Consider the following 26,524-nt stretch of genomic DNA (forward strand, 5'->3'; position numbering starts at 1 on the left):
ATGAATGAATGGGTGGATTTATGTCTCTCTCTCTTTCTCTCTCTCATTTTGTTTTGAGACAGGGTCTTGTTATACTGCTCAGGCTGGCATGGAACTTGCTAATTGGTCCAACCTAGCCTTGATCTCCCTGTCTTCCCAGTTGCCTCCTGACTATTGGGCTTACAAGAGTGAGCCACCAAGCCAGGGGTTCATCCTGGGATTTTCACTTTGAGGCATTGAGAACTAACCCGTAATCTGTAAAGATTTCACAGGAAACATGTTTTTAAATCAAGCTTCTGTGGGCTTGGAATGCAGCAGAGTGTGCGGACCTACCATGTACAGTCTCTGAGTTCTACCCTCAGTACTGCAGAAGGGATAAAGTAAAGCCAAGTTTCTGATCACATGTCTTTTTGTTGACAATTAGGAGAACTAAGTAAGGAACACCAACAGGTATAACAATACTCTAACCCACACCCAAGGTGTATTTGTGAGATGCACAGCTATGATAGTCAGACGTTTTAAGATGTAAATACAAAAGACAAGGCCAGGCACCTTTTACATTCTGACCCTGGGAATATATACTTTAAGCAGTTAAGTAGTTGCTATGACTCAGTACCCATTTTTTCTTCTGGTTTCTATATAAGTTGTGCTGACTTTCAGGCACAATGGTAGGCCCTTTGGATCAGAACATGGCTTATTGTAACTATATGTTATTGTCTCTTTTGAGAAATTGACTTTGCAGGAGGTTCATATTGCTTGTTTTTTTTTTTTTTTTTTTTTTTTTTGAGGCAGAGTCTCTCTGTCTAGCCCTTGATTCAGATCAGCCTGCCTCAGTCTCCTGAGGGCTGGGATTCCAGATGTCGTGGCCAACTCAGAAAGCTCTTAATTTTCATGACTGAAACCTTCTAACATCAGGATGGAGAACTTGGCTCCTGCTAAACCACATCAGGACTCATGAACTTCCTAATGTTGTGTACACCAGAAAGAAGAGATTCCTGACACGATGCCACAAGCACTCTACCACAGGCAGAATTTTAGAATTCTGTGACACGACACAGATCTGAAATCCCTTCAAACTTTAGGCAGGGTCCATTATTCGCAGTTAGTACCTGCTATTTGCCAGCCATATTAGTCCTGCGGCGAGTCTGGCCAGATGTAGAGGCGACACATACCTGACTCCATAGCGGTTGCTGTTGTTCTCCCGGTTATGAAAAAATACCAGTCCAGCCAAGAAAGCAACACACTGTGTTCCAGGGAGGATACAGAACAGAGAAGTTTATTTTACACCATCCGTCCAAGAAAACATTCGCCATAAACCAGTGCAAAATGTGCAACCAAATCAGTAAGTGTGTCTTAGCTCTGAAAGCCCACATTGGTGATTTCCTCTCCCGGTCCTTGGTTGATGCTGCCCCTCGGCTTGTACTTCAGACAGAAACAGTCAACCGATTTGTAGCAGGTTATTTTTTTTACAATTCAAACCAGGATGTGTACAAGGGACTGGGAAAACCATACCAAATGGATGATAAGTGATCAGTGCTTAAAGTAAATACAAGGGACAGCACGGGCGGGCAAGAATCCACAGTTTCAATAAATACAAGTGTAACAAGCATGGGTGTATCTCAACTTGGAATTACTCTGCGTAATAATTCAGCATTATAGAAAATCTAGCAGGGCGGCTGAGCAGTGGTTGGCGAAATGTTCACAATAACTTGTGCCCCTCGAGCACATTCTGTGGTTTCCAAGGTATCAGTTCTCTGCTTTCTCCCTCCCTGGCCATCCCTCTGAGAGGGGAGGGGTGAAACTGGCCAGCTTGGTAGTGGCATCCCGTAACGAAGGATGTTTGCTCAAGAGCCAGCCGTCAGGGTCCAGTGTACTCGATACCAAGCGGCGAATTGGGACTTCATCGACGACGTCTGTGCAAAATGTGCTTCTCTCCATTATCCAAGAAACCAGTGTCTGTAACTTCTGTCCAGAGGACAGCGATAGCCTCTTGGGTCATTCCCCGTTACCACAAATGCCAAGCAACAAGAGCACGTTTCAAGGACTCACACGCTGGGGAAGTTTCTGCTGTTGACTGCCTGGTGTCCCTGTCAAAGGCCTCAGGCAGGCTAGAACTATTGCTTGAAAAAAAACTAGAAAGGATCTAGTGAGAAAGAGATGGTCATAGTGAACATGTGTGAAGCAGGTTTCTTTCTCTAACACTGTAACCCCCCCCCCCCCCAGGTGATGCCTTCAGGACTTTAGTGAGGTGTCCTTGGGCAGAAAAACAGCATGTCATGCACTTATTCCTGGTGGTCTTGCTCAGCGTTTTCCCAACTAATTGTTCAATTCCCACCATTCCCGGGGCTCACCCCCCCCCCACCCAGGAGACGCTCAGTACAACTTGTGGATCATCTATTAAGCCAGAGCCCAGGGAGAGAAGACACGGGGGACTCCTCCATCTCTGAAAGAAAAGTAAAGAAACGAAGAGCCCCCTCAAGTAAAACAGTTCCCTAAACTCGGTAACCTAGGGATCACCCCCGAATGAAGTAATCCCAACGCTTCCTGCCCTCAGCAGACCCCTCCTGTCTCTTCAAAGTCTCTGGTCATAAATTAGGGTGTCATCTGTGAAATAACTTAAAAAGGGAGAGGGGTTGGAGTAAGTTGTGCCTGGCTCGGGCCAGTTAGCAGCCAGTTTTGTTCTAGAATCTCAGTCACTGTTCAAAAATGGAGCTTGAAAATTCATGTGGGTGGTGGGGGCTTCATGTGGAAGAGGAGGGACGGGATCGGGGGTGGGCAGGTGAGAGGGGCTGGGTGGGAGGTAGGATCAAGGGACTCGGGAGCAAAGGAGGTGGCAGGGAGAGCCTAGGCCACCAGGACAGGAGTGGAGGCCTGTGGACAGCACGGGAGAGACGGACGCCGCGGCCCTTGAGGGGCCGCCTGACTCAGGTGCGACCGGGTCTCGTATTGCACAGAAAAGGAGGACCTGGGCCTCGGCAGGTGGCCAGGCCAATCATTAGTCCCCACACATGGGCAAGTTCACAAAGGTGAACACGTTGAACTCCGTCATGATGGAGAAGCAGAGGAACACGCCGTACAGGAAGAGGCACCCACACCCTAGCTTCTTGTCCAGCTGCCATTTGTTCAGGTGAACACCAAACACCTGCAACAGAAAGAACAGGTCAGAGGGTGCTTGACGGGCTGCGTGGGGGGCGGGGGTGGGGGGTTGGGCCGTGGAGGATGGGCCTGAGTCTGCATCATCCTTGGAAAGTAGGAACATTAAAGTAAAAAGAGAGGAAGCCAAAACCTGCAAGCAGTGGCTATCCTGTTAACAAATAAAAATGACAGATCCAAAAAAAAAAAAAACCCAAAACCAAAAACAAAAAAAACCCCATAGTCATAAACCCCATAGTCCTCTGTGCTCAAGATAGACTTCCTCTAGGTGCCTGAACTGGCCTTGGCCTATAACCATACTGATGAAGATTTTGCTTATCACCATAGATCCTTCATCCGATGATGGATGGCGATACAGACGGAGACCCACATTGGAGCACCAGACTGAGCCCCCCATGGTCCAAATGAGGAGCAGAAGGAGGAAGAACATGAAAAAAAAAACAACTCAGGACCGCGAGGGGTGCGATCACCCACTGATACAAGGGAACGGATCTAATGAGAGTTCACCAAGGCCAGTTGGACTGGGACTGAATGAGCACGTGATCCAACCAGATTTTCTGAATGTGGCCGGATTCTCTGAATGTGGCTGGCCCGGAGCCTTTCTGAAAAGCCACTGATAATGACACCGGGACTTGTTTCCTCTGCATATACTGGATTTTTGGGATCCAGTCTGTTTGGATACTAACCTTCCTGGACCTGGAGGGAGGGGGGAGGAACTTGAACTTCCCACAGGGCTGGAAGCCCTGACTGCTCTTAGGGATGGAGAGGGAGGAGGAGGGGGAGGAGGGGCGGAAATGGAAACTTTCATAATTTAATAAACATTGAAAAAAAAACTTAAAAAAAAGAGATAGACTTCCTCTATCTTTCCCCAAGCCCTGGTTAATGCTTGAGGACATCTTCTATATCCCTAAGGCAGTGGTTTCGCCTAGACGATTGTCTGCTACCCAGGAATCTCTTCCCATTGCTGTAGATGGAGGTGAGGAAGTTGGCCACAAATTGCTGCTTCCAAATAATCATTTCTCTCCCCGCTAGACCCTAAGAGTGAAATCTCTTGTTTCCCAACTGGCTTGATTGCTGTCAGCCGTGCTACCCTGGTTTCCCCAATCGCTGTAGTTTCATGTCCTGGCTCCTCCTCCCTGTCTACCACTGCACTCTCACTGTCCTTTTAGTGATTTCAATACCCGCAAGTCCTAGTCCTCTGGATCAGTCACTGAGCTCCCCGATGTGCCTGTCAGCTACACGGAAATGAAATAAGGTACAAAATGCACCCTCTCAGTTGCATGGGCTTCACTTCAGGTGCGGAATACCACACCTCATCCAGTTTTGATCATGTAGTGCATACACAGCTCTTTCATTTGGGAAAGTTCGAGGGGCCAATGTTGTGGCATTGACCTTGTTACTACCAGTAGCAGAAACACCTGATGCCAATATCCCTATATTCCTTCCTTTCCATCTTATCTCCTTGGGTATCCCAACTCCCACAACTCTGCCAACTCCCAGGACATGAAATCTTTGTACTCCAGCACTGTGGTAGCTTGAATGAAGATGGCGCCCATAGGCACATATATTTGAATACTTGGTCCCCAGTTGGTGGGATGATTTAGGAAGGATCAGGAGGCGTGGCCTTGCTGGAAGAAGTGTTTCACTAGGGGTGGGCTTTAAGGTTTCAAAAGCCTATGCGAGTTCCAGTATTTGGCTTTCTCTTTGCTTCATGCTTGTGAATCAGACAAAAACTACTTCTATGGCTGCTTTAGTGCTATGCCTGCTTGTCTGCCTGCTGCCATGTTTCTCACTGATGATGGTCATGTACTCTAACCCTCTGGAACAGTCAGCCCCCAATTAAATGCTTTCTTTCACAAGTTGCCTTGGTCATGATGTTTTATCTTAGCATTTGAAAAGTAACTAAGACGACCAGAGTCCCATGAGTTTTCCCCCTCTTGTGTCTCTCCTTCCTTCCTGCCTCTGTTTTCATTCCATCTGATACTGCTTTTGCAAAGGCCTTTGGTTTCTCTTTCAATTGGTGTCCTTGCTGGACTAACCCAGGATCCTTCAGTTCAAGCAATGTCTCCGTTTGCTCATGCAAGATACACACATTGCCCAGCCACATTGATAGGGCTCAATGACCTTAGGTTGGTTGTAAATTCTTTAAAATTATCACCCTGGCCTCCCAGGGTCCCAGGGTACACTGTTCTCAGATGGCTATTTTAGATCCCATCTCAATTCTATCCCACTCCCATCTCCACCTTCACCCCTTCCCATTTCACAGGGCTCTCATCACCATCTCTGCCAAGCTCCTCTCCTATTAGGGAGGACTCCTTTGGTGGCTAATATAGTACAAAAGAGGGGACACCTTTGTTGTGTGTGTGTGTGTGTGTGTGTGTGTGTACTCATGCATGCACACATGTGAGCACGCTCACTCCTGCAGCACATATGCTGGTCTGTGCACGTGTAGAAGCAGAAGGTTGATTTCCTTAATTACTTCTCCACCTTGTTTTGTGAGACAAGATCTCTCACTGAACCTAGAGCTCACTGTTTCTTGGCTAAGCTGACTGGCGAGGGAGTCCTTTGGATCTTCCTGTCTTTGCCTATTCATAGTGTTGGGGTCACAGGCATATGCTATCATGCCTGGCTTTTATGTGAATTCTGGGAATCTGAACTCAGGTCCAAATGCTTACACAAAGCACTTTAACCACTGAGCCATCTTTCCAGCCCAACTCTTCACATTTTACTGTCTGATTGAGGCCCCAGCATAAGGTATTCTAGGCAAGTGCCCGACTACTGAGCTACATACTCCTAGTGCTCCTCTCAAGCTTTTGAAAAAGTTATTTTTAGGTTTGACTTGAGAGAGGATCAGCTTCTTCTTTGGTGCCTGTCCTGGAACTAGCTCTTGTAGACCAGGCTGGCCTCGAACTCACACAGTGCTGGGATGAAAGGCGTGTGCCACCGCTGCCCAGCTAGGACCAGCTTCAAAGAAGAGGCTAGTTCCTTTTAGGAAGGGAGGAAGAATTTCAGTGGTCACGAGGATACCCCTTTAGGAAAAAGCAGCCGTGAGATGGCGTATGTGGACGTCTACTGTAACCATTTAGTGGAGGCCACAACTATTTGTTCTCCCAAGTATGCAAGGGGAGGGGTCAAACATGAACACCCAAGAACGGAAAGAAGCGGCAAACCTACCGTGACAAAGACAGAGGCCAGGAGCAAGCCGACGGAGTAGATGAGGCCTCTGCTGTTCAGTCGAATCTGTAAAAAAGGATTTCACAAGATCAGGCTTCCTAGTCAGACTCTTGCTTAGTGTGGCCTTTCGAGCCGTGATTCTGAGTTTCTCCTCTAGGATGGAAGCAGACAGCGGCACAGCAGCTGTGCCCCCGCTCTGGAGATTTGTGCTTTCCCAGGCACACATAGTTGTCTTCGCCAGCTCCCGGCCCAATCCTGTCCGGACTTCAAAGGCAGGGCCCCAGCCACACTAGCCCAAGAGCGCTCAGATTCTCTATCATGTCAAGCTTCTTGTCAACAACACTATCCTGTTGACTTGACCTCTGGCGAGGCTCGGCTTTCTTAGACTTATACTACTTTTAGGGTGAATTATGTCACATAAGTGATGGGAAAATTTGGATAAACATTTTTTTTTATTTCTTCACATAGTTTGAGAGAGAGAGACTGGGCTAATGATTTACAACGAGGTTGAGAATTTAGCTGAGTCTGGCTGTCAGTTTGAAAGAGGATGCTCCTCCTCCTCAGTACCTGTCACGTTTCTTCTCCTTGACAGATGTGAAGCCAACACTGACTGAGATACCACCATGTGCAGAGACTCCAAGGGCAAACTTTGCTGTGAGATCATCACGTGGAGTCCAAAGAGATCATGGTGGATTCTGCGTCTCAGCTGAGGAGAACTAAGGATAAAGAATCTGGAACCTTCCCTCAGCACCATCACTACCCACACCACCATGAGCACCAGCTTCAAAGGAAATTTCCGTCCAGTCCAATCACAGAAGAGGCCCCCAGGAGAGTAGGGCTAGTTCCAAAGGAGCCCGAGCCCAAGAACTCTGTGGAGATGAAGTTCATGTCCTTTCATGAGCCATCAACACTGGCTCCCATGCAGGATTTCTAGCTATGACTCTCTATGTCTGGGTTGAGATAGATCATCAGCCGTTTAGTCTTTGGAAGCCCTGTAACCAGTACTGTTACCAAGTTAATGCCATTTTGAGCAATACAATTTCAAAGTCTACTTCTTCTGTCCCGTTGAATCGCCCACTAACTATGTGCAAAGCCAACACCCACGTGTTTTGAGCTTACTTTATGGGAAGAAGTACACATGTGGATTCAAGTTTGAGGATTCCATCCCTACCTCCATCCAATCCCTATTCCAGCCCCAGCCAATATACATCCATGGTCCTAAAGGACCATGTACAGGAAGAGTACAGTTAACTCTTCTTATGGAAAGAGGGAATAAAACTGATTGACTTCTCTATTGCTTTCCTTCTCTTTCTTTTGTTTTCCTCCTTGAGACAGTAATTTTGCTATATGGACCAAGTGGGCCTCAAACTCAATCTTCTTGCCTCAGTCTGCCAAGTGCTGGGATTGCAGGTATGTACCACCAGGCCCCTATTTGTCAACTCTTTTCTAAAAAGGCACACAGTGCATAGGAGTGGTTTGAGGCCTATTGACAAGGTTCAAGCTACTTGTGGCCTCATTTCAATGTTTCCCACTGAGCTATACATATGGGAACAGTATGAGTGTTTATAGATGAGTGTGTCAGTTCATCTTTTATCAGACACTCTAAATAGTCAATCCTTTCTGGAAAGACCTAGAGCATAATGTATCTCACTAAGCAAAGTCCAACAGAGGACCAATTAGCTGGATTGTAGAGGGAGGGTAGTGAGAAAGAGATCAGAAAGGGACCACTATAAACCTGGCCCAGAAAGTAGCCACCAAAACAGAAAAATCAAACAACAGATGGCAAAAACAATCAAAATCAGACACAACTGAACACAACAGAGATGTTTCATTTGCATGGTAAGAACTACATGAGGGGAGGGGAGAACTGTGTGCAACAGTGACTCACCTTAACTACCCAGAAGCAAACAGACCCATTAGGGCTACTCTCATCTGTGTGCCTGGAATTATATGCCACGAAGTTGCAGGCAAAGTGGCTTATTATAACCAAATGAGGACTCTTCCTATATGGAGTCCGTCCACAGTCCATGGCCATTTATAGGCAGTTCTTTAACTGCCATGCCAGTTGCTCTCTTTGCAGGATACCAAATTAATTTCTTTTCTCTCCTGGCTAAGTGTTAAATTCTTTTATCAATCTACTAAAGTCCTGTAGCGCACACGCCCATCTGTGCTCTATGCGCTACCATACAGTTCGTGAACCGGGCAAGGGGCTGGAGACTGAAACGCACAAAGACTCACAGACAGAGACATGGGTCATCCTTGAAACAGGAATACCCGCCCCCCCCTTACTGTGTACCAGAGCCGCTTATATAGAGATCCTTAACTGCTAGCCAAACCCACCAGAAACCACTCTCCTGCCATCAAGAACTTCTGAGGATCTTGTGCTCAGAGCAGCTGCAAGCATTACAAGTTGTTTACCAGAAATTCAGGATCTGGGGGTTCACTGCTCCCAACTCCCTACTACAGTGACCATCTCTATGAGTTCTCTATCTGCTGGTCTCTGGTTGGGAAACAGTTACCATCAGACAAATGACTTCTTGACAGTGAAGGGGAATCAGGTTGCAACTATGACACCAAGTTAGTAAATGTTACTAATTCAGAGCAGAAAAGTAGCGGATAAGCCCCATCTGAGGCTCCCTGGTACCCTCAACCTGATGTAGACAGACTTCCCCTCTCTCATCAGCAGGTTAGTCTATGAAGATCAGTATTGAGAGGTACATTGCAAATGTATCATAATGATGAGGACAGTCTTGCTGGATAAGGTGGCACATGCCTGTAATCCCAGCATTCAGGAGGCCACACCAAGCTACACAGTGAGACCATCTTAAGGAGTAAAAACGATTCTCTTCTCCAAACATATCACCTACTGACTCTATGATAGTCCCCAGCTTCTGTGCAGTGCTGGGGAGCAAAGCGTTCCCCAGAGTGCCACAGTGGCCAGCAGGGGGAAGGATTGTCTTAGTCCATGTCTTAACTGTATTGTGCTGGGGTTGTGCATAAAAACTGTGAATAAATACTCAAATAAATCCCGTGAGATTTTAATTTTCAACACCATAAGCATTCTTCTTTAAGTGGAGGCCATGTGTTCCCAATCCTACGTGCCCCTCAGCTCTAGGATCAAATCTCTAGTAAGAACTGAGCGATTTCTTACCTTAAGTAGCCAAGGACCAGTGAGTACAAAGATCTGAGCAGGAAGATTATGTCTGGCTAACCACTTTCAACATGAATCATGCTATACTTAAGTTTTTGAACTTCACTCTTGCATTCATACAGAGCCTCAAGGAATAAATATTATTGCCAAAATACCAAATCTAAATCTGGCTCCAAAGATGAAAGATGATGCATTCTTCTATGGGGTTTCTCCTTTCTCCATTTTATTTTGAGCCCTCTTTTAGTAGAGTCTTCTGTGCACCCAGAGGGTACTGTCATTTTTTTCCTTGTTAGAGAACTGAACAAGAAATGGCTTGTGTTCGTTCCTGGATGGCTGACCCCTGGCTCGTCCATACAAACATGGGAGTCAGGAGTTAGGACCTCTTTGCTTGACTCTTGGCTTAACTCCTCTGAAGGCTGTATGTGGGTTTGGGAACTGTGATCACTTTTGGCTCTGTCTCCTGTTTTTGAAAACAGTTGAGTGGACGTTGGCTCACACATCTGTGTGTTGTTATCTATAGGTCTTTTCAGTCTATTTCTTTCTTTTTTTTAAAAAATATTTATTTATTTATTATGTATACAACATTCTGTCTGTGTGTATGTCTGCAGGCCAGAAAAGGGCACCAGACCTCATTGTAGATGGTTGTGAGCCACCATGTGGTTGCTGGGAATTAAACTCAGGACCTTTGGAAGAGCAGGCAATGCTCTTAACCTCTGAGCCATCTCTCCAGCCCCCCAGTCTACTTCTTTCTAACTGAGAGGTTTTGACTGAGATTGGCTCACAAACCTAAAATGCTTGCTACTTTTGGTCCTTCACAGAAATGCCAGCCAGTCCTTAGCTTAGGGCACAGGTTCCTGGTGCCACTTTCTCTGTCTTAAATCCCTGGTTGGTAGCTCACTTGCTTTGTAACTTCCTTAAATCTCAGTTTTTGGATGTGCAAACTGGAGGTAAGACGGTTCTCCGTTTACCTGCGAGGGACCTCCTTACCTCCTGAATCAGGACAAAGATTCTGGGGACAGATGGGTGGACTCCAGATCTTTCTTTAGTCCAGAACCCCAGTCCCCACCATCTGCCTATGATGGCAAATGTGCCTATAGGGGTGCATGTGTGTGCACGTTGAATGGTGGAAGGCTGGTTGTCAGGGGTGAGAACAAACTTTTCATTAGAGAGAAAGGCCACTTATGAGTCTATATGAGTATATTTGTATGTATGTGTGTGGGGCAAGGGTGTGTGTATGTGTGTGTCTGTGTGTACGTGCATGCATACACACACATACACACACGCCGCAAGAAGGCATGGGATTCCTTGGAGCTGGAGTTCCAGGCATCAGCAGCCTGCTGGCTTGTTCCATGGTTGCTGGGTCCTGAATTCCAGTCCTCGGGATTGCGCAGCAGCGCTCTTCTCCCCTTCTTTTTATTTATTCTTTGTGTCTTTTACATCAATGCATCTCCATCTCATTCATTTCCTTGTCCCTTTGTATTCTCCCCTCTGTCCTTGCAACTCCCCCCAAATAAAATAAATTTTAAGAGAAAAAGAAGAGAGAAATGGAAAAATATCAGTCTCATCATGGAGGCTGCAGTGTGACACAGAGTCACACAGTAAACCCTTCCATCTGTATATCTTCACTTGCAAGTGTCATTGCAAAGCTTTATTGGTCTGATTTGAGGCCTCTGGTTTCCACTTCACTATTGATGCTGGGCTTCCACTGGAAATCCTCTTGGTTATCCTGTGTTGTGAGAATCCTGTAGCTTTGGGTCTGCAGGACCAGTCCTTTACATGCTCCAGGAGATCACAGATGGGGTGGATGTGATGGGCCACACATAACTCTGGTTCTGGGCCTGAACAGTTACAGGGCCGGTCAGTCTGGAAGCTCTCCTACATTGACCTAGAGAGTTTACCCTCTAGGCAGGGCTAGTTCTGCTGCTTTCACTCCTCAGGGTCAGATCGTCTATACTTTCCCCATTCAGGGCCAGCTCTGTGTTGCCCAGGAGTAGCATAGGGGCTGCTCTCCCAAGTGCTGCAGCTGATGAGGGGACAGGGACAGCTCTCCTGCTCTTACGACCTTAGGGACAGTTCTCCTACCTGCCTCAAGCATGGATGTGGGAGAGGCATCTCTCCCCTGCCTATGCCACATGACAGGGGAGTAATGGGGACAGCTTTCCCATGCTCACAATTTCAGTGCTGACTCACCCACACCTCTGCCAATGGGGTTGACTCTATTCTGTTGCCTCTGCAAGGTGCAGGGCCTGCTCCCGAGTGTTGCAGCTGGTGGCAGGCAGGGGCAGTAGGCACTGATGGGTAGTGGTGGTGGGGCACCTCTCCCCCATGTATACTACCACATGACAGATGAGTAATGGGGACAGCTCTCCCGTACTAACAACTTCAGGGCTGGCTCACCCATGACAGGCTTGGCTCGATTGCATTGCCCAGGTGAGGTGCAGGGCTACATAGCAGCGCTCTTAACTGCCAATGAATCTCCCCGGCTTTTCAACTGTTTTAAGTTAAGGCATAACTTGCTTACAGTAAGACACCTAGGTCTTAAGTGCATGTACTACCAGATGAGTTTTGACAAATGCATGTATTCATGTAGCCTACATGCTTTCTCTTACATGCAGATCCTATATTTAATACATATCATATATGAATTGCATATGCAAATATACATGATAAATTATATATGTAAAAATTTTATATATGGCATGAAAAATGAGGGGGGACTATCTGAGAAATGGAGGAAGAGTAGCAAAAGATGGGAGGTGGAAAAATGAGAGGGTTCAGTAAGGAAAGTATGTTCACACTACATGACACACCTGAGTGAAATGACCTTAAGAAACTCACCACTATGTAAAATCAATGCATGTTCATATATGTAAATAAAACCCCATACCTGTCTGTCTGTCTGTCTGTCTGTCTGTCTGTCATCTACCTACCTGCCTATCTACCATCTCTCCTACTTCTTTGACCCAGGTAATCTCAGTACGTGTCTCTGAGGGTAACAGAACTAGTCTTTGGGGTCTGTATACCAGACGTGGGCATCAAACCCTTATCATTTCTTATCTGCATGAGCTTTGAACAAAGTTGTTGGGCTTCAATTCTGCGCCGAGCTGAGTTCCGTCACTCTCTCCCCCAGCCCCTGCCTCACAGAAGCAAGGCACGGCAAGTCCAAATTCACAATGTCTCCGTGGCAAGGACGTTCTGAGATTGTATGAGGCCCATTTCAGACTGTTCAGTCCTGAACTTTAGGGATGTTTTCATTTCTGGCTTTCAGGAACACATATTTTCCTTTTTCCAATTCCTTTTTTGGCAAGTTGTGAGAGAGGAAACAGAAGTGTGGCTGCTTCCAAAGTCAACAGGAGCGCAGCCCACAGCAGTGCATATTTTAATGTGGATGCACACAGAGACTCATTCATATCAAGTTTTATGTATTTATGTTACACACAAAACAGTTCCTGGAGCCTCACCGCATTTAAGGATCCAAGAACCCGAATCTAAAAAAGATTCCGCTCCCCATCCCCCACGCCCCACAAAGCATCTAGGACATCATGGTGGCCTGACACAGCTCTACCTAATCCATGAATTCTCTTGGAAAATTAACATAGTCTTTTTTCTTTTTTGTTGTTCACTAGTATTGGGAACCCATGTTAAATATTGTTATCTCCACTCCCATTTCTCCCTCGTTTTCTGAGACAGACTCTCACTATATAGCTTTGGTTGAACTCCCCAGTCTTACAGTCCTGCCCCAGCCTCTCCAGGGCTTTGGGTTTTCTTATTGAGCAATTCTAACCCTTATTTGGGTGTCATTTCGAGGTGATGTTACTAACCCTGGCTTTATACTGACTGATATCATTGGGTCAGGGTGTCTTTCCTTGAATAATTTACTGGGGTGAAAAAGTGAACACGCCCCAGGAAAGAAACTAGTTAACGACACCTGACAATCTTACCTGCCCAAAGCTCCCTCACACACAGTGGGCTTCACTCGAGGACTCTCTTTATCAGCTACGTGGGGATTTTGGCTCTTATCTGAAGATGAGACAGCTTAGCCTCAGAGGCTGCAGCTCGCAAACCTGGTGAAAGGTCAAGTCACTTCTTGGACTTGGGTCTTAGACTCTAAATTCTAGATTTCCCTCCACCTGCCACACCAAAGGAAAAAGCCAGGCTCTTCTCTTCACCCTGAGACCTCAGGAGTCACCACTGGGCTTTTTTTTTTCTTAACCTATCATTTTTCTACGTCCTGAATAAATGACAAGGATCACAGAAGCCACAAGAGCAGATGTCACTGACATTTTAGCCCATTCTTCATTGCTGTAACAAGAGATCTAAGACCAATTTGCTTATAAAGAGTAGATTGTTATTTGTCTCACCATCCCAGAGGCTGGGAAGGTCTGAACGCATGGCACCAGCATTTGCTTGGCATCTGGTAACGGTAAGGGGTATCTTTGCTGTATTATAGTGTGTGTGTGTGTGTGTGTGTGTGTGTGTGTGTGTGTGTATGTGTGCACTCGTCCCTGGCTCTGTGTTATCAAATGGTGGGACAGAGCAATCACGCTATTCAAGTCTTTCTTCTTTCCCTTTTCTTTAATGTTTCATATATGATTTCATGTGAATGGGTGTTTGTCTGCGTGTATGTCTGTGCACTATGTCATACAGTACCTACTGAGGCCAGAAGAGGATTTCAGTTCCCCTGGGATTGGAGTTACAGAAGGTGGTGAGCCACCATGGGGGTGGTGGAAATCAAACAAGGTTCCTCAGGAAGAGCTGTCAGTGCTCGTAATTGCTGCGTCATTTCTCCAGTCCCCTTCCTTTTCTTAAAACCTACAAATGCCACCATCTTCTTGACTGTATCCCGCCCCATTCACTGCATTTGAAACGGCCCACTTCTAAACACCACTTCCAAACACATGACTTTGAGGATTACGTTTTAAATGATAAGCAGTTTGGGGAACACATTAAAATCATTGCACCGATCAGACTCCCCACTCCGAATGTCTGCCAGCTACCTCTCAACATCCAGTGCCTCCTCTGACTCTACAGATGTCTTCCTGAACTGCTGAACTTCCAGGCAACTAATCTTTACGGAGACTCCTAGGAAAAGGTACAACCCCAGCTTGCCTGCCCCTCAGCTGGGTCATTCAGAGGCAAGGCTGTTCAGCTTCTCAGAGCTCCTTTGTCTATCAATGATGAACCATTCTCTCTTGGCGGGAGGAGGACACTTGCCATACTCAGGAAGTAAACAAAACTTAGATGTCTGGAAGAGCTGGAACTTAGAAGGTTCACAAGGCCCCTTTTCTTTGCAATATCATATAAGCATAAGGATAGCCCAGGAGAGGAGGCTCTTTGACCTGTCCAATTGTTTGCTTATTTGGAGAGCTCCAGGCTATCATTTTTTGTGGGTTAGCAGTGGGCTTTCAGTGATGCCACTGTCCTTGAGTCATCCATGTTGCTTTAAGGCACCCCTCACCCACATTCCTGTACACAACCTTAGACTCAGTGGTCCATCGAGTTGGCCTTTGGTGTAACCGTTACTGTGCTCAGTCACTGCTGCCTTTTCTAGAGTGAGTAGATCTCTGTTCCCATCCCCCCCAGGAAAGTCTCACACAATGTCCCTCTGTGGGGATGTAGCTCTAGTTGTTTGTCAGATAACTGGATTGTTAATACAGCTGTTGCTTGCTGCCGCTTCATCCTGTCTACTTCCTCACTCCCATGGTGGAGTTTTCTGGCCTGAATCAACTCTTCTGAATCTTGCCTCAGGATTGCATCAGCTTTGAGACACTTAAACTAATGAAAATCGAAACCCAACAGTTTTCCACACCAGCCTTTCTACAGGAGATCATGAAAGACCATCCCTTTTCCCAAATATTAACGTTTTCCGACGCAGAGCCTGGAATCCAGAAAACAAATGCATGGGGTTTGGTGGTGGTAATATAGCTCCTAGGGGCTCTCAGAATAACTGTGACATGTGCCATCTATTAAACGCTACCACACTACCTCTAAGTTTGTTTGTTCAGGTCATGTGAAATGCACACTGTCCCTACCACTGACTTTCTCATTTTGTTGAGTTTTATTGTGGAAATACGTCCATCTCCGGCAATTTCAAATGGCCAACAGGACATCCCTACAGGTGGGTTGAAGAGGCGCAAGCAGTTGCTCCCCTTAAGCTCACATGAACCCGCTCCAGCACTGGGGAAACTTCAGGGGTTGGGCTGGGGCGATTTAAGAAAGGGGAGGTTGGCTCTAACAAACAGAGACGATCCCAGGTATCGGGAATTTGATTAGGAATACTTGCTGAGGAAGACAGACAAGAATGACCAGAAGATATCAAGAGCTGATTGGATTATTGATCCATATTACAGAAGCCCTTTTCTGGGAGGGACACAGAGCTCCTGTCCTCCACTGGAGAGTGAAGGAAAGATGTCACCCCATGCTCTTCTGGAAGTCTTTTGGAGAATATGGAGGACAGCTGGTCTTGGGGAACTTGGGAAAGGTCTGAGGCATTCTTCCGACTCCCCTGACTCATTTTCTTGCAGTCCCCCCCCCCCTTTCTGAATGACCGCATCCTCTTTTGCCCAGAGATTTCCTTTTCTGCATTACTAGGGCATAGCTGTGGCTTTCTTCTCTGTCTACATTATTTCCTTTATTAGTTTTAGCCTCTAGAAGTCATCTCACTGCTGTTGACTTGCAAGTATTCCCAGTCACAGAGGCCTCTCTGTGGAACTTTCCACACCAGTCCACTGTCTGCTTGACATTTCTGCCAGGACGACACTGAAACCCATCAAACGTGACCCACTTTAAATGGGAACTCTGTATCTCTCTTAAGTGAGTCCCTCATCTTGTCTTCCCTCTCCATGAAGGGCACCACAAATAACCATCCCTTGATTGTTTTCCTCTTATCTTCACCATGCAGCTGTTAGAAAACTTAATTATCACTTCTTCCTTTAAGAACCCAATTTATTCCCATGTCTAGTCCAGCCATCTCAACTCCAGCTTCCGGAGTCGCCTTCCATCTTCCACTCTTGACTTCTTCCCGTAGGTTTTCAAACAGTTTCAAATGACACCTCCAACATTTAAAGTGAGGTACCTTACTAAAATCCTCACCAGTCCTGATGGTAAAACCCAGACTGTCCATAATGGCCAATGCAGTACTGACTGACTTTGCCCAGCTCACCTCACTGATTTGTGTGCATTGCTTCTGTGTCTTTTGCTTAACATCTGTTATTCCCTAGCTTCAGTGCTACAACTGATTCAGAGTGAACTGTTGGGCTCCCCCTCCCCTCTGTGTTAGGGTTACAGGTCCCTACTCCTATAACCTCCCAGTGGGCACAAGTAGTTCCCTGCCTTTCTGATGTGGGGTCTGGCTGGTGATATGCTTTAGCCGACAGAACACAAGTAGGCCTGACCTGATAGAAACAAATATTTGAAATGTGTTTGCATGGCTTCTCGAGTTTCAGTTTTTTTTTTATCACCAGAATGTGTCTTAGGAGGCCAACCAACAAGGGTAAAAGACACTGGGAGCAGAGTCCTCTGAAGCTTGGTGCCAAGGTCAGATCAGTGAAACACTTGTCAACACACAGGTGCATGGTGTGGAAGAGATATTACCGGATTGAGGCTTTCAGGACCTCTTGTTACACAGCTAGCATCATGTTACTTTGTCTCTACTGCAAATGCTCCCGACTGGTTTTGTTGCCACCACTTTTGCCTGGTTCCAGCCCCTTCTCTGTGTAGTTCTCATAGTCTTACGTCTTTTTTTTCTCTTTCTTAGACAGGGTCTCACTGTGCAGCCCTGGCTGACTTGGAACTTACTATGTAGACCAGGCTGGCTGGACTCACCATAGATCTACTTGCTTCTGCCTCCTGATTGCTGGGACTAAACCGTGTACCACCACGCCCGGCACATTCTTCTTTCTGAAGGGCATCATGACCATGTCTTTATCTCTCAGACACCCATCATTCTTTCTGCTACTATGGCTTACAATGTTCTTTGACACATGACTGTTCTGTCTCCACTGTCATTCCTGCCATTTACCTTCAACTCTCCCCCCCCCCATAACTGTAGGCGCTACCCTGGGTAGTGTGGCATTCACCAGTGTGCCAAGACTTCTCACATCTGGGGCTTTTACAAGTTGTTGTTTTTTTCTTTCTGTCTGCTTGGAAAAGTCTTCTCAAAATGCTTGTTCAGATAATCTCAGACATAGATCAAATGCTACTTTCTTACCAGTGTTTCAGGTCCTCCGACCCCAGACTCACACTGCCTTACATTCTGCACAATTACCCTCTGAAGGGCAAGCCCCACATGCTTTGTTTGGATTTATTTATATACTTGGCTCCTCCCCCAGGCTGTCATTCAAGAAACACAGGGATATCTGACTTGCTTACCATAGCACCCCAATGCACAGTAGGCGTTCCGTTAGTATTTGCTATAAGAAAGCATGAACCAGCTGTGAAGTCTTTTTTACCTCTGTGGATTTTGGAGTACGCTCAGCTCTTGCATGGAGAAAAGGACAGACCTTCCTACCACTGTTGTTTGTACATTTTATTTATTTATTGTACATTTCTAAACCCCAACTCAGAAACATGAGCTCTGTCCTGATTTCCTTCGTTCTGTGAAATCTTACCACAATGCTGTGCATCACCATAATGGTATAAGAAGAACTCATTTCCCCAGCTTGACTCAAGGTTGTTTATTCTGGGCACTTAGGTAACTAGCTGGCTTCTGAGCAAGCCATAGAGGATAGAGATGTCAAAATCTGTAAAAGTGCATGTGTTCCTCACTGCTGAGTGTGAGAATCCAACGTCAGGCAGAGCAGAGGCTGGAATGCTAATTATCCCATAATTTTGACTTAGGAATCCCTCTGGACAAGATGGAAAAATTGCTGCAGAATTGTCGGCAGGTCTCTCCAGAGGTTGGGAGAGGTCATTAAACCCACACAGGCTGCTCACTTTTGATGTCAGAGATGTGGAAAGATGTCTTGCGGTTACTGTCAAGCTAAATGGAAGGAAGCTCTTGAGTGTCCTTTCTGAAATGAAGCCTCTCTCTTGGGAACAACTCAGGGTGCAGATGAGGGCAGACCAAATGCTTGTAGCAAGTAAGTCCTAACTTCCCCTTTCCATGCATCCGTGGCACCTTACAAATGGGTCCTGCACCTCAGCACATAGCCACATAGTGATGCCCCTGGACCAGAGGGGCTTGGGGTACTGACCACTAAAGGAACCTCATGAAAGCTAAAAAGACAGTGATTGAACAAGGTATTTTCCTCATGAAAGGACCCAGAATATTTCAAGGCTGAAACAAACTTACTATAGAAACACCACTCACTTAGCCACGGGAGAGAGTGGAGACTGCAGCCCGCATAGTGTCTGTGGACCACTGAGAGGTGGAGCTAGAGTCAGCAGTGCTTGCCCCTCCTAGTTCCTTCTCTCTTTAGATGATGACGTATATGAAGCCACCTTGTCTTTAACAAGTAGACCCCACTCTGTCTTTCAGCAAAGATTCAAACTTAGGATAAAACCAGTCTGAATTTCTCCCCCATCACCAACATCCCTCTTCCCACTTCTGTGGCACTATGGGCATTTGCATAGTGTTATTCTACACGAAGGGACTGTGTGCCAACTCAACTAAGGAGATAAAATCATTCTCTATTTAAACAAAGAAAACTTCCCACCATGTGTAAAGGACAACGGGTACTGAGATGGTGTGTGAGATGCTAAACTCAGACCCCAGCACAATGGTTCATGGCCGGGACTCTAAAAAAGGCAGGAAGAGATTATGTGTGGCATGAAGCTGGGTGGGCAGTACGTCTATGCCGACACAGTGTTCTGCCTGTGGGGGTTCTTGGGTAAGACTTAGGCATCTCTTATTTCATGAGAATTCTTTTTTCATTAAAAGCCCTATCAAGCTGAAAGTAAATTATTTGAGGGAAATAAGTTTAAAAGCAGCCTATTAAGCTTGGGCCTACAACCCAAGGCTGGTTTGCTGATGGCTACTCTGACTCAGTTCACAGCTTTCCTGACCTCGTTTCTGGTCTTTTACCTTCTCCTCCTGATTCCACATGAAGGCTTCCTGATCATAAACATTATCACTGCTGTGGAAGACAGTTTCCAGAATACACACTTCAAAAACCTTACAACCACGGCTTCTAAATAGTTCTTATGTTGCCAATGGTATCACAAAAATATGCTTATCACACTTCTTTTGAACATTTAAAATTCAAAGCAAAGTCTCATTTTCACCAAGCAGTGATGAAACACCTAGATAGCCCCCACAGAGAGGAGAATGAACTCACATCCCAGCCTCCCTCTACACACAAAATGAAATCTTGATTTTTTTCCAGGGGCTTGTAAACGATGGTGAGTTCCTGTCAAAAGAGAGGTCTTTGGAAAGGTCCTTGAATGTCTGTATTTCTGAAAGTGAATGAAGGTCTTCCTTGCAACTGGCCATTGACAGCTGTGTTTAGATACAATGCTACCTGAGGCTCCTTCTTCTACAATCTGCCCAACCAAACTTGGGCACGATGGAGGAGATTTTCACCACAGGCTCAGCTACGGTTGTATAGTTCGGCAGAATGGCCACAGAAACCCAAATTATGTCATCTTTAGATGGAAAACGTGAGTGTGGACCTCAGTTTCTGTTTTATTGTGTGACCCTGTCACTAGGGATTGTGAATTGGAAACGGTATTTCCCATAGCTGTGAACACGTCTCATTTTCCATTCTCTATACCTTCGGGGGGGCTGTCAGAGGGGAGAAAGGTTGGCAATGTCTAGGGGTTACCTATGGTAGAAGGCCTGCCTGCCTGAGTTTCAGTTTCAGGCCTGATGTCCATGTTTGGTCAAGGAAGATTTCAAAGTTGGTAGAAGGACCTTGTTTATTTTACTCTTGGGATGAACTGTAACTGTTTTAGAGATTTTATGATTTTATCCTCCATGACCATATCCTATTATCCCAGTAAAAACTAAACAAATTTGGCTTTTTTTGTCTTACTGGATCTTTGTTTGTTTGTTTGTTTTGAGTTTTTGTTTTGAGAGAGACGGAGATTAACGAGAGAGCACACGAGACAGAGTGAGAATATGAAGCTGGAAGGAGATGGAATAATCTCTGGGAGGGGTTGAGGGAGAGGAAAATACAATCAAAATACATTGTATGACAACAATTTTTAATTAAAAATTAAGAAAATAAACACCCTCCCAACAAACACAGAGGATGCTATGGCTTGAATATAAGTAGTTTTCTCCAAAGGTTTGTGTGCTAATGGGAGAGTGCTGATGGGGGTAGTGTTGACCCTTAAGGGGTGTGCCCACAGACAGTCCTTAGGTCACTGAATGCATGCCACTGAAGGGGACTGTGAATCAAAACAAATCTCCGCTCTCTCTAAGTTAGTTGTCTCTATTATTTCATTATAGCAATGGAAGCTGGTGCATACAGTGGACCTTACGCTGAAAGGGCTGTCTCCTGCTCCTGTCTGTCACATCCAGTGAGAGGATGGGATAAACATTTAGTATTCAGAGCACAGTTTCTTTTCTTCTTGTGGTTGTCGGGTTTTTAACCACTGTCTTCCAGTTCTCAACAGAGGGGACCAGAAGTAGTTGGATTTTAGATAAAGGTCATTTTTTTAAAAAAAAATTCATAACTTTGATAAGAGGGAGGGAGGAGGGAGAATGTGAAAGAAACCGGAGTAAACTGGAAGGCTGTGAATGTCTTGCAGTGGATCTGGGTGGCTGATGCTCAGCTGGGCTGAGTGTATCTTTCTTGCTTTCTTACCAAGGAAAACTAACCACCAGCAGATACTCAGAGTTTTCGAAGGAAGTCAAGGTCATGCAGCTGCTGCCCTTACGTTTAGAGCACAGTAAGCCAGTTTGAGGCCAGAGATGCTGTTTGGTGATGAGAAAAGACTGAACAGAGATCCCACCTCCATGCAGCATTCCTAAGAACAAATGCTGGAGAGCGAGCAGTAGCGTATGCCTTTAATCCCAGCACTCCAGAGGCAGAGACAGATGGATTTCCATGACTGCGGGACCGACCTGGTCTACATATTGAATTCTAGGTCAGCCAGGGCTACATAGTGAGACCCTGCCTAGAGAAAGAGAGGGGGGGAAGGGAGGGAGGGAGGGAGGGAGGGAGGGAGAGAGAGAGAGAGAGAGAGAGAGAGAGAGAGAGAGAGGGAGAGAGGTTGGATCAATGTTTATTTCTAGTGTCAGTTGGAAAGAATACCAAAGGATGAGTCACCCAGAGTTTTGGGCCTCATCTTGACCCGTGGTGGCCCTCCTGTTCGTGATCAGGAAGTGTTTGGTGAACACCAATGAAAATCAAGAAGTTCCAGAGTGAGATCTGCTATATTCAACACAGTTTTTTTTGTTTGTTTCTTTGTTTTCATTGCTCAGGGATGTGCCTGCCACCCCTGCTGGGATCTGAGGAAGCTGGATTTGTGAAAGGCAGTGTTTATCCTCATGAAGCTCCTGTGGCCAGTGTCTGCAGGTGGCATGAAGCTTTCTTCAAGCCTCAGGAATGACATCTGAGAAATTTAATATGAGGGGCAAGCCAGGCACGATGCTGTAGGAGTGTGACCCAGGAAGTTAGGAGGCCTAGGCAGGATAATTTTGGGTTCAAAGCCAGCTTGGGTTACATGGTGAGACACTGAAAGAGCAAGGAATTGGAAATGTTGTCCAGTGTAGGGCCCTTCCCTACTATGTACAAGGACCTAGGTTTGCTCTCCAGGACTGCAAAAATAAAGGTTAGTTATCTAATTCATCAAAATTAAATTGTAATTTAATTTAAAATGTCATCAAAACCACATCATTATTCTGAGCCATCAGATTTATATACAATGCTTATAGATCTCTAAACCTCATAGTCTAATGTACAAAGGCATCCCAGGCTTCACTAAACATGACGGTGACATTCAAAGCCATGTGAGTGTCCCTGAACAGCAGCATGGCCAAGTACCTTCTGGGAAACCCGGATGCTACAATCCTGGGCCACCTTTGGAAATGAGGTTTCTAATGAGATTTTAAGCAAAAATGTGTTTCATCTAGTAAGAAGTAAAAAAGACAACACATGAAATATCCATATAGTGGATCTCAGTTGTCTAAAAGAAACTAGAAGGAGAAAATAAACCAAAGAGCTAACACTGGTCTACTCTGGGCTACACAGTGGGTCATTTAAATGTCATTTTCTGGGGTTACAGTGTCCCATAGGCACCCCTAAACTCCATGGAGATGTACAGACTTAAAGTAATTAAAGTGTAATAAAACTGAAAAATCCCTTCTTCATTTGCACCAGCCCCACACCAAGGGCCTCCATGTCATGGATGGCCAGGGGCTAGAGCATCAGCCAGTGCCGCTTCACAGAATTACCAGCACTGCAGAAGGGTCTGTTGCCATCTCCTACTAATCATATGCATTGTTTGTTCCACAAAGAAAAAGTGTGTAAGAAAGTAAAGGTTCAGGTGGGCCAGTTGTAGACAAACCCCAGGAGATGCCTCTAGCATTGGCAGACCTTGTCTCTCAAGGAAGTGCAAGCCAGCCTTAATGACTGAACTTAAGTACACTCAATACCAATGTCCCAGCTTAAGAACAAGAATGATGTTAAATGGGGTTGGGTCCTGGGTCACTCAGAGAAGCTGCTGGGGAACCTGCTCCAGGAGGTGTCCATTAGCTTCTCCTCTCCTTCCTGGGCACACAACTAAACCCTTCTCGCAAGTTGGTGGGCAAATGAGATCTGGACAAAGGGATGGGGACAGGCCTGACATTAGCCACCTTCATGCACTGTCTCCTGTGCCCTTGCTTTCCCTACACTAGAGAGGGTCTCAAAGCTAGCAGAGCCACATGATGGAATCTGTCACACTCCCTGGGTTTCCTTTTGGAAGTGGTCCTAGGCACTGTCAGTGGGAACATCTGCAATGGAATTTTAGTAGGAAATTAGCTGCTGCTGGGTTACCCCAGTGAAACTTTTGAATTGCCTGCAGTATATGAATAGCACCTAGTGATACCACTCTAACAGATAAAAGAGTAACGTGACCTTCTATGCAGCAGGTGTTAACACAGAGTCCCCCACCCCCAGGAGGCTTCTGCCAATCCTTGCTCTTGGAATGCTGCTGGTTGATGGTGTTTTGTTCATGAGCAATAAAGGGGGATGCTAGGCAAGCTAGATGATGTACATCCGGGTGCTGAGATTCATTGATCATACCTGTTCTTAGAGTAGAAATGTGCCTGTCTGACCAGCACCCCATAAAGGCTTCAGATTCCAGGTTTCCAGATTCAGATTCCTTGCACAAGACAACTCAGACATGTCCCTGGAGTTCACTGTTTGAGAAAGCAGGGCCTGTGCAACCTGGCAGGGAAGGAACTGGAAGCTGGCACCAGTGTGTGGACACATTTCATTTTCCTATTGCCCCTTTCTCTATATGCTTTGCTGTAGTAAATCTTAGCTGAGAGTATAATCTGTTATTGGTTCCTGATGGATCATCAGACTTAAAAGATGTTCATGGGATCCCTTTGCAACATCTCCCATATAAGATTTTCCTTCAGGAATGCAGAGAAAGATAAACACTCAAAACAAGTATGGCTTCTGCGTGGTCCTTATGGATCCTACGGGCATCTGTCAGCATTTTAGTTCACGCATCACACAGTTGTGAGTATGGTTGATGTGGGCCAATCATTGCAGCTGATTGACAGCAACCTTACTCACTGACCGGCAGAATTAAGGAGGGTCACTTGGAATCTGAGACCACCCAAAAGATGACACCTGTTCACGATACTCTACCTAGATGGTCTCTCTCTACCATCTCTTTTGACATGCAATGCAGCTAGCTAGGGGTTGCAGCCAATTCTGGTCCGTTGACTGATTCTGCAGAGCTCATGAATTAAATCATTGAAAAGAAACACGTACAACATACGACAGCATGGAAGCTTTTAACACTCAACGTTCAGCTTCTAGAGAGTTCTGTGGTGGCTTTTCTGCTACTGCAGCGGACGCAGTGGCTGTAACAGAGACCATCGAGCCTCCCCCCTCCCCCCGCCAGCCTATATTATGTCCTGTTTGAGACAGAAGGTTTGCCAGCCTCTGCTCTAGGGTCTTGCATGTCTGTCTCCATATGTGTGACTCTCGAAGATTTGTACCAGAAGAATTTGCCTCCCTCACAATGTTAATATCTCCACACCTTCTCTACTAGGAGACAACAGTTCAATGGCCAAGGCTACTGAAGAAGTCTGTTTAGTCTGTATTTAAAAAGTTATGGAGGAAAGCACTCACGTAGGAGCCGTAATCCACAGCCAGAGTCTGCAGAGCCCAGGGAAGACCGAGCCCAATCAAGATGTCAAACACATTGCTCCCGATGGAATTGGACACGGCCATATCCCCCATCCCTGCAAGGACAAGAGACCATTAGGGAGGAAGGGGACCTCGGTAGGAAGCACCCACAAGGGGATCTCCTGAGTCTTTGGCTGGCAGTAATTTTGCTGGACCATGTATTTGATTCTCTTTTAGCCCATCAGTGGCATGAAAAATAACAGATTATCATACAGAGAACCCACAACCTGCTGACTCCTGACTTCACTTCAGATATGAAGACAGTGTAAGTGATAGAAAAATTCATATTTGGTTCCAAGAATACTGGAACTTCTGAGCCCCCCTTTCAGAAGAAATATACCCCACAGCACAAACATGGGTCCACAGGCTTGCTAACTTGTACATCACAGCACCGTTATCCACCTGTCCTACCCTGAATTCACTGCTTCTTAATAACCGAGTAACATAAAGATAACGCCATCAGTAGAGTTTCTATAGAGCACTGTGCTAAATTTTGTTGCTGCCGTTGCTTAAAATAAATGCCTCTCAGTGTCTACTAGGCATGGAAATGAGCGTGATTGCCGGGAAGGGTGTCACTGTCAACAGGGTCCACAGGTAAGCTTTACCTGTCACGTGCTGCAAACTGACTGCTGACAACTCGGAGTGCTATGTTATGAGTGGGCTTAATTATGGGGGTTGCCTGTCTTTTATAAGCCTTGCTTTCCTTATCTATGAAATCAAAACACAATCATCCCTACCTCCTGGACTTGTTGAATGAATTCAATGTCTCACTCACTCCAGGCTAGCTGTTTTTATTTTTCCTGTATTTATTGGTAGGTATTTTACAATTAATGGATGATAATAATGACCAGAAGGGACTGTAGCTGCCTGGGCGAGCATCTGTGCCTTACACAGCGATGTCTTCTGCCTCTTTTCTTTACATTTCTGATCTCAGGAAGCCATCTGGCCTACATGGCACTGAGGTTGCTATCACCTATCTCTCCTTAAAAGGAGGATCTGTGGCCCCCTTCCTTGTCACACTGGACAGCCCCCACCAGTCAGAGAATCCTTCCTCCCTTCCTTCCCTCCTTATCCTCATTGTCCCTGGAGATCCCACCTTGTCTGGCCACGATAAGGCTGGCCATGCAGTCGGGCACACTGGTTCCAGCAGCCAGGAAGGTGATCCCCATGATGACATCAGGGATTCCCAAGGTGTAACCGATGATGGTGACCTTGGAGGAAGCAGGAAGAGGCAATGAGCCAAGAGATACCGTGAGCTACCTGCACAAGTTCCCTCTGATCAAGATGTAGAAAAGTCTCTACTTTGGGCCATCTTAGGGGTAGGGAGTGGGGGTGAGGGGCGGGGCAGCATATTTTCTGGATTTTAACCCTGGAGAGCATGAACATCATGTGTATGAGACCCAGACTGCCGGCTTTAGGGTGATGCTTTGACAGAACCCGGACTTTTCAATGAAAGGTGGATCTATCATTTGTTCCTTTCTGGTGATGCTTGCACACTGAAAAAAAAACTAGAACATAAGAAAAAAGATAAGACTGAAACAAAACACTTGAACTCAAGACGGCCCTGGATGATTCAGGCTGCCAAGCTGTGCTAGGGATGTAAACAGCGTGCTCGCAGACCTGCAATGGGGCTGACCAGACCTGGAGAGGGGCTGGCTTCACAACTGGTCTTGCCAGGGAGGTCCTATCCAGCTTTTCCCATCTCCACTTCTGGGAAGTCAGTGTGACAGCTAATTTTGCTTGTCAACTTGACACATGGAGGAAGAGAAAT

The 26,524-nt window shown here is 46.0% G+C and overlaps 1 protein-coding gene across 2 annotated transcripts in view; it reads right to left on the reverse strand.

Annotated features, from left to right (window-relative positions):
- Positions 1-1,239: 1,239 nt before the first annotated feature.
- Slc24a3 (solute carrier family 24 member 3) overlaps positions 1,240-26,524 on the reverse strand; it is a 478,272-nt gene continuing 452,987 nt past the window's right edge. For both annotated transcript variants that reach the window (XM_087911151.1, XM_087911152.1), the window contains exons 14-17: positions 25,850-25,964; positions 24,697-24,809; positions 6,307-6,372; positions 1,240-3,121 (exon numbers count right to left, since the gene is read on the reverse strand). In XM_087911151.1, the coding sequence (XP_087767277.1) occupies positions 2,975-3,121; positions 6,307-6,372; positions 24,697-24,809; positions 25,850-25,964 (441 nt within the window). In that variant the 3' untranslated portion in view covers positions 1,240-2,974. The remainder of the gene's footprint in view (positions 3,122-6,306; positions 6,373-24,696; positions 24,810-25,849; positions 25,965-26,524) is intronic.

This window comes from Myodes glareolus, chromosome 10, assembly GCF_982192425.1.
Source record: "Myodes glareolus chromosome 10, mMyoGla1.1, whole genome shotgun sequence".
Taxonomy (NCBI): Eukaryota; Metazoa; Chordata; class Mammalia; order Rodentia; family Cricetidae; genus Myodes; species Myodes glareolus.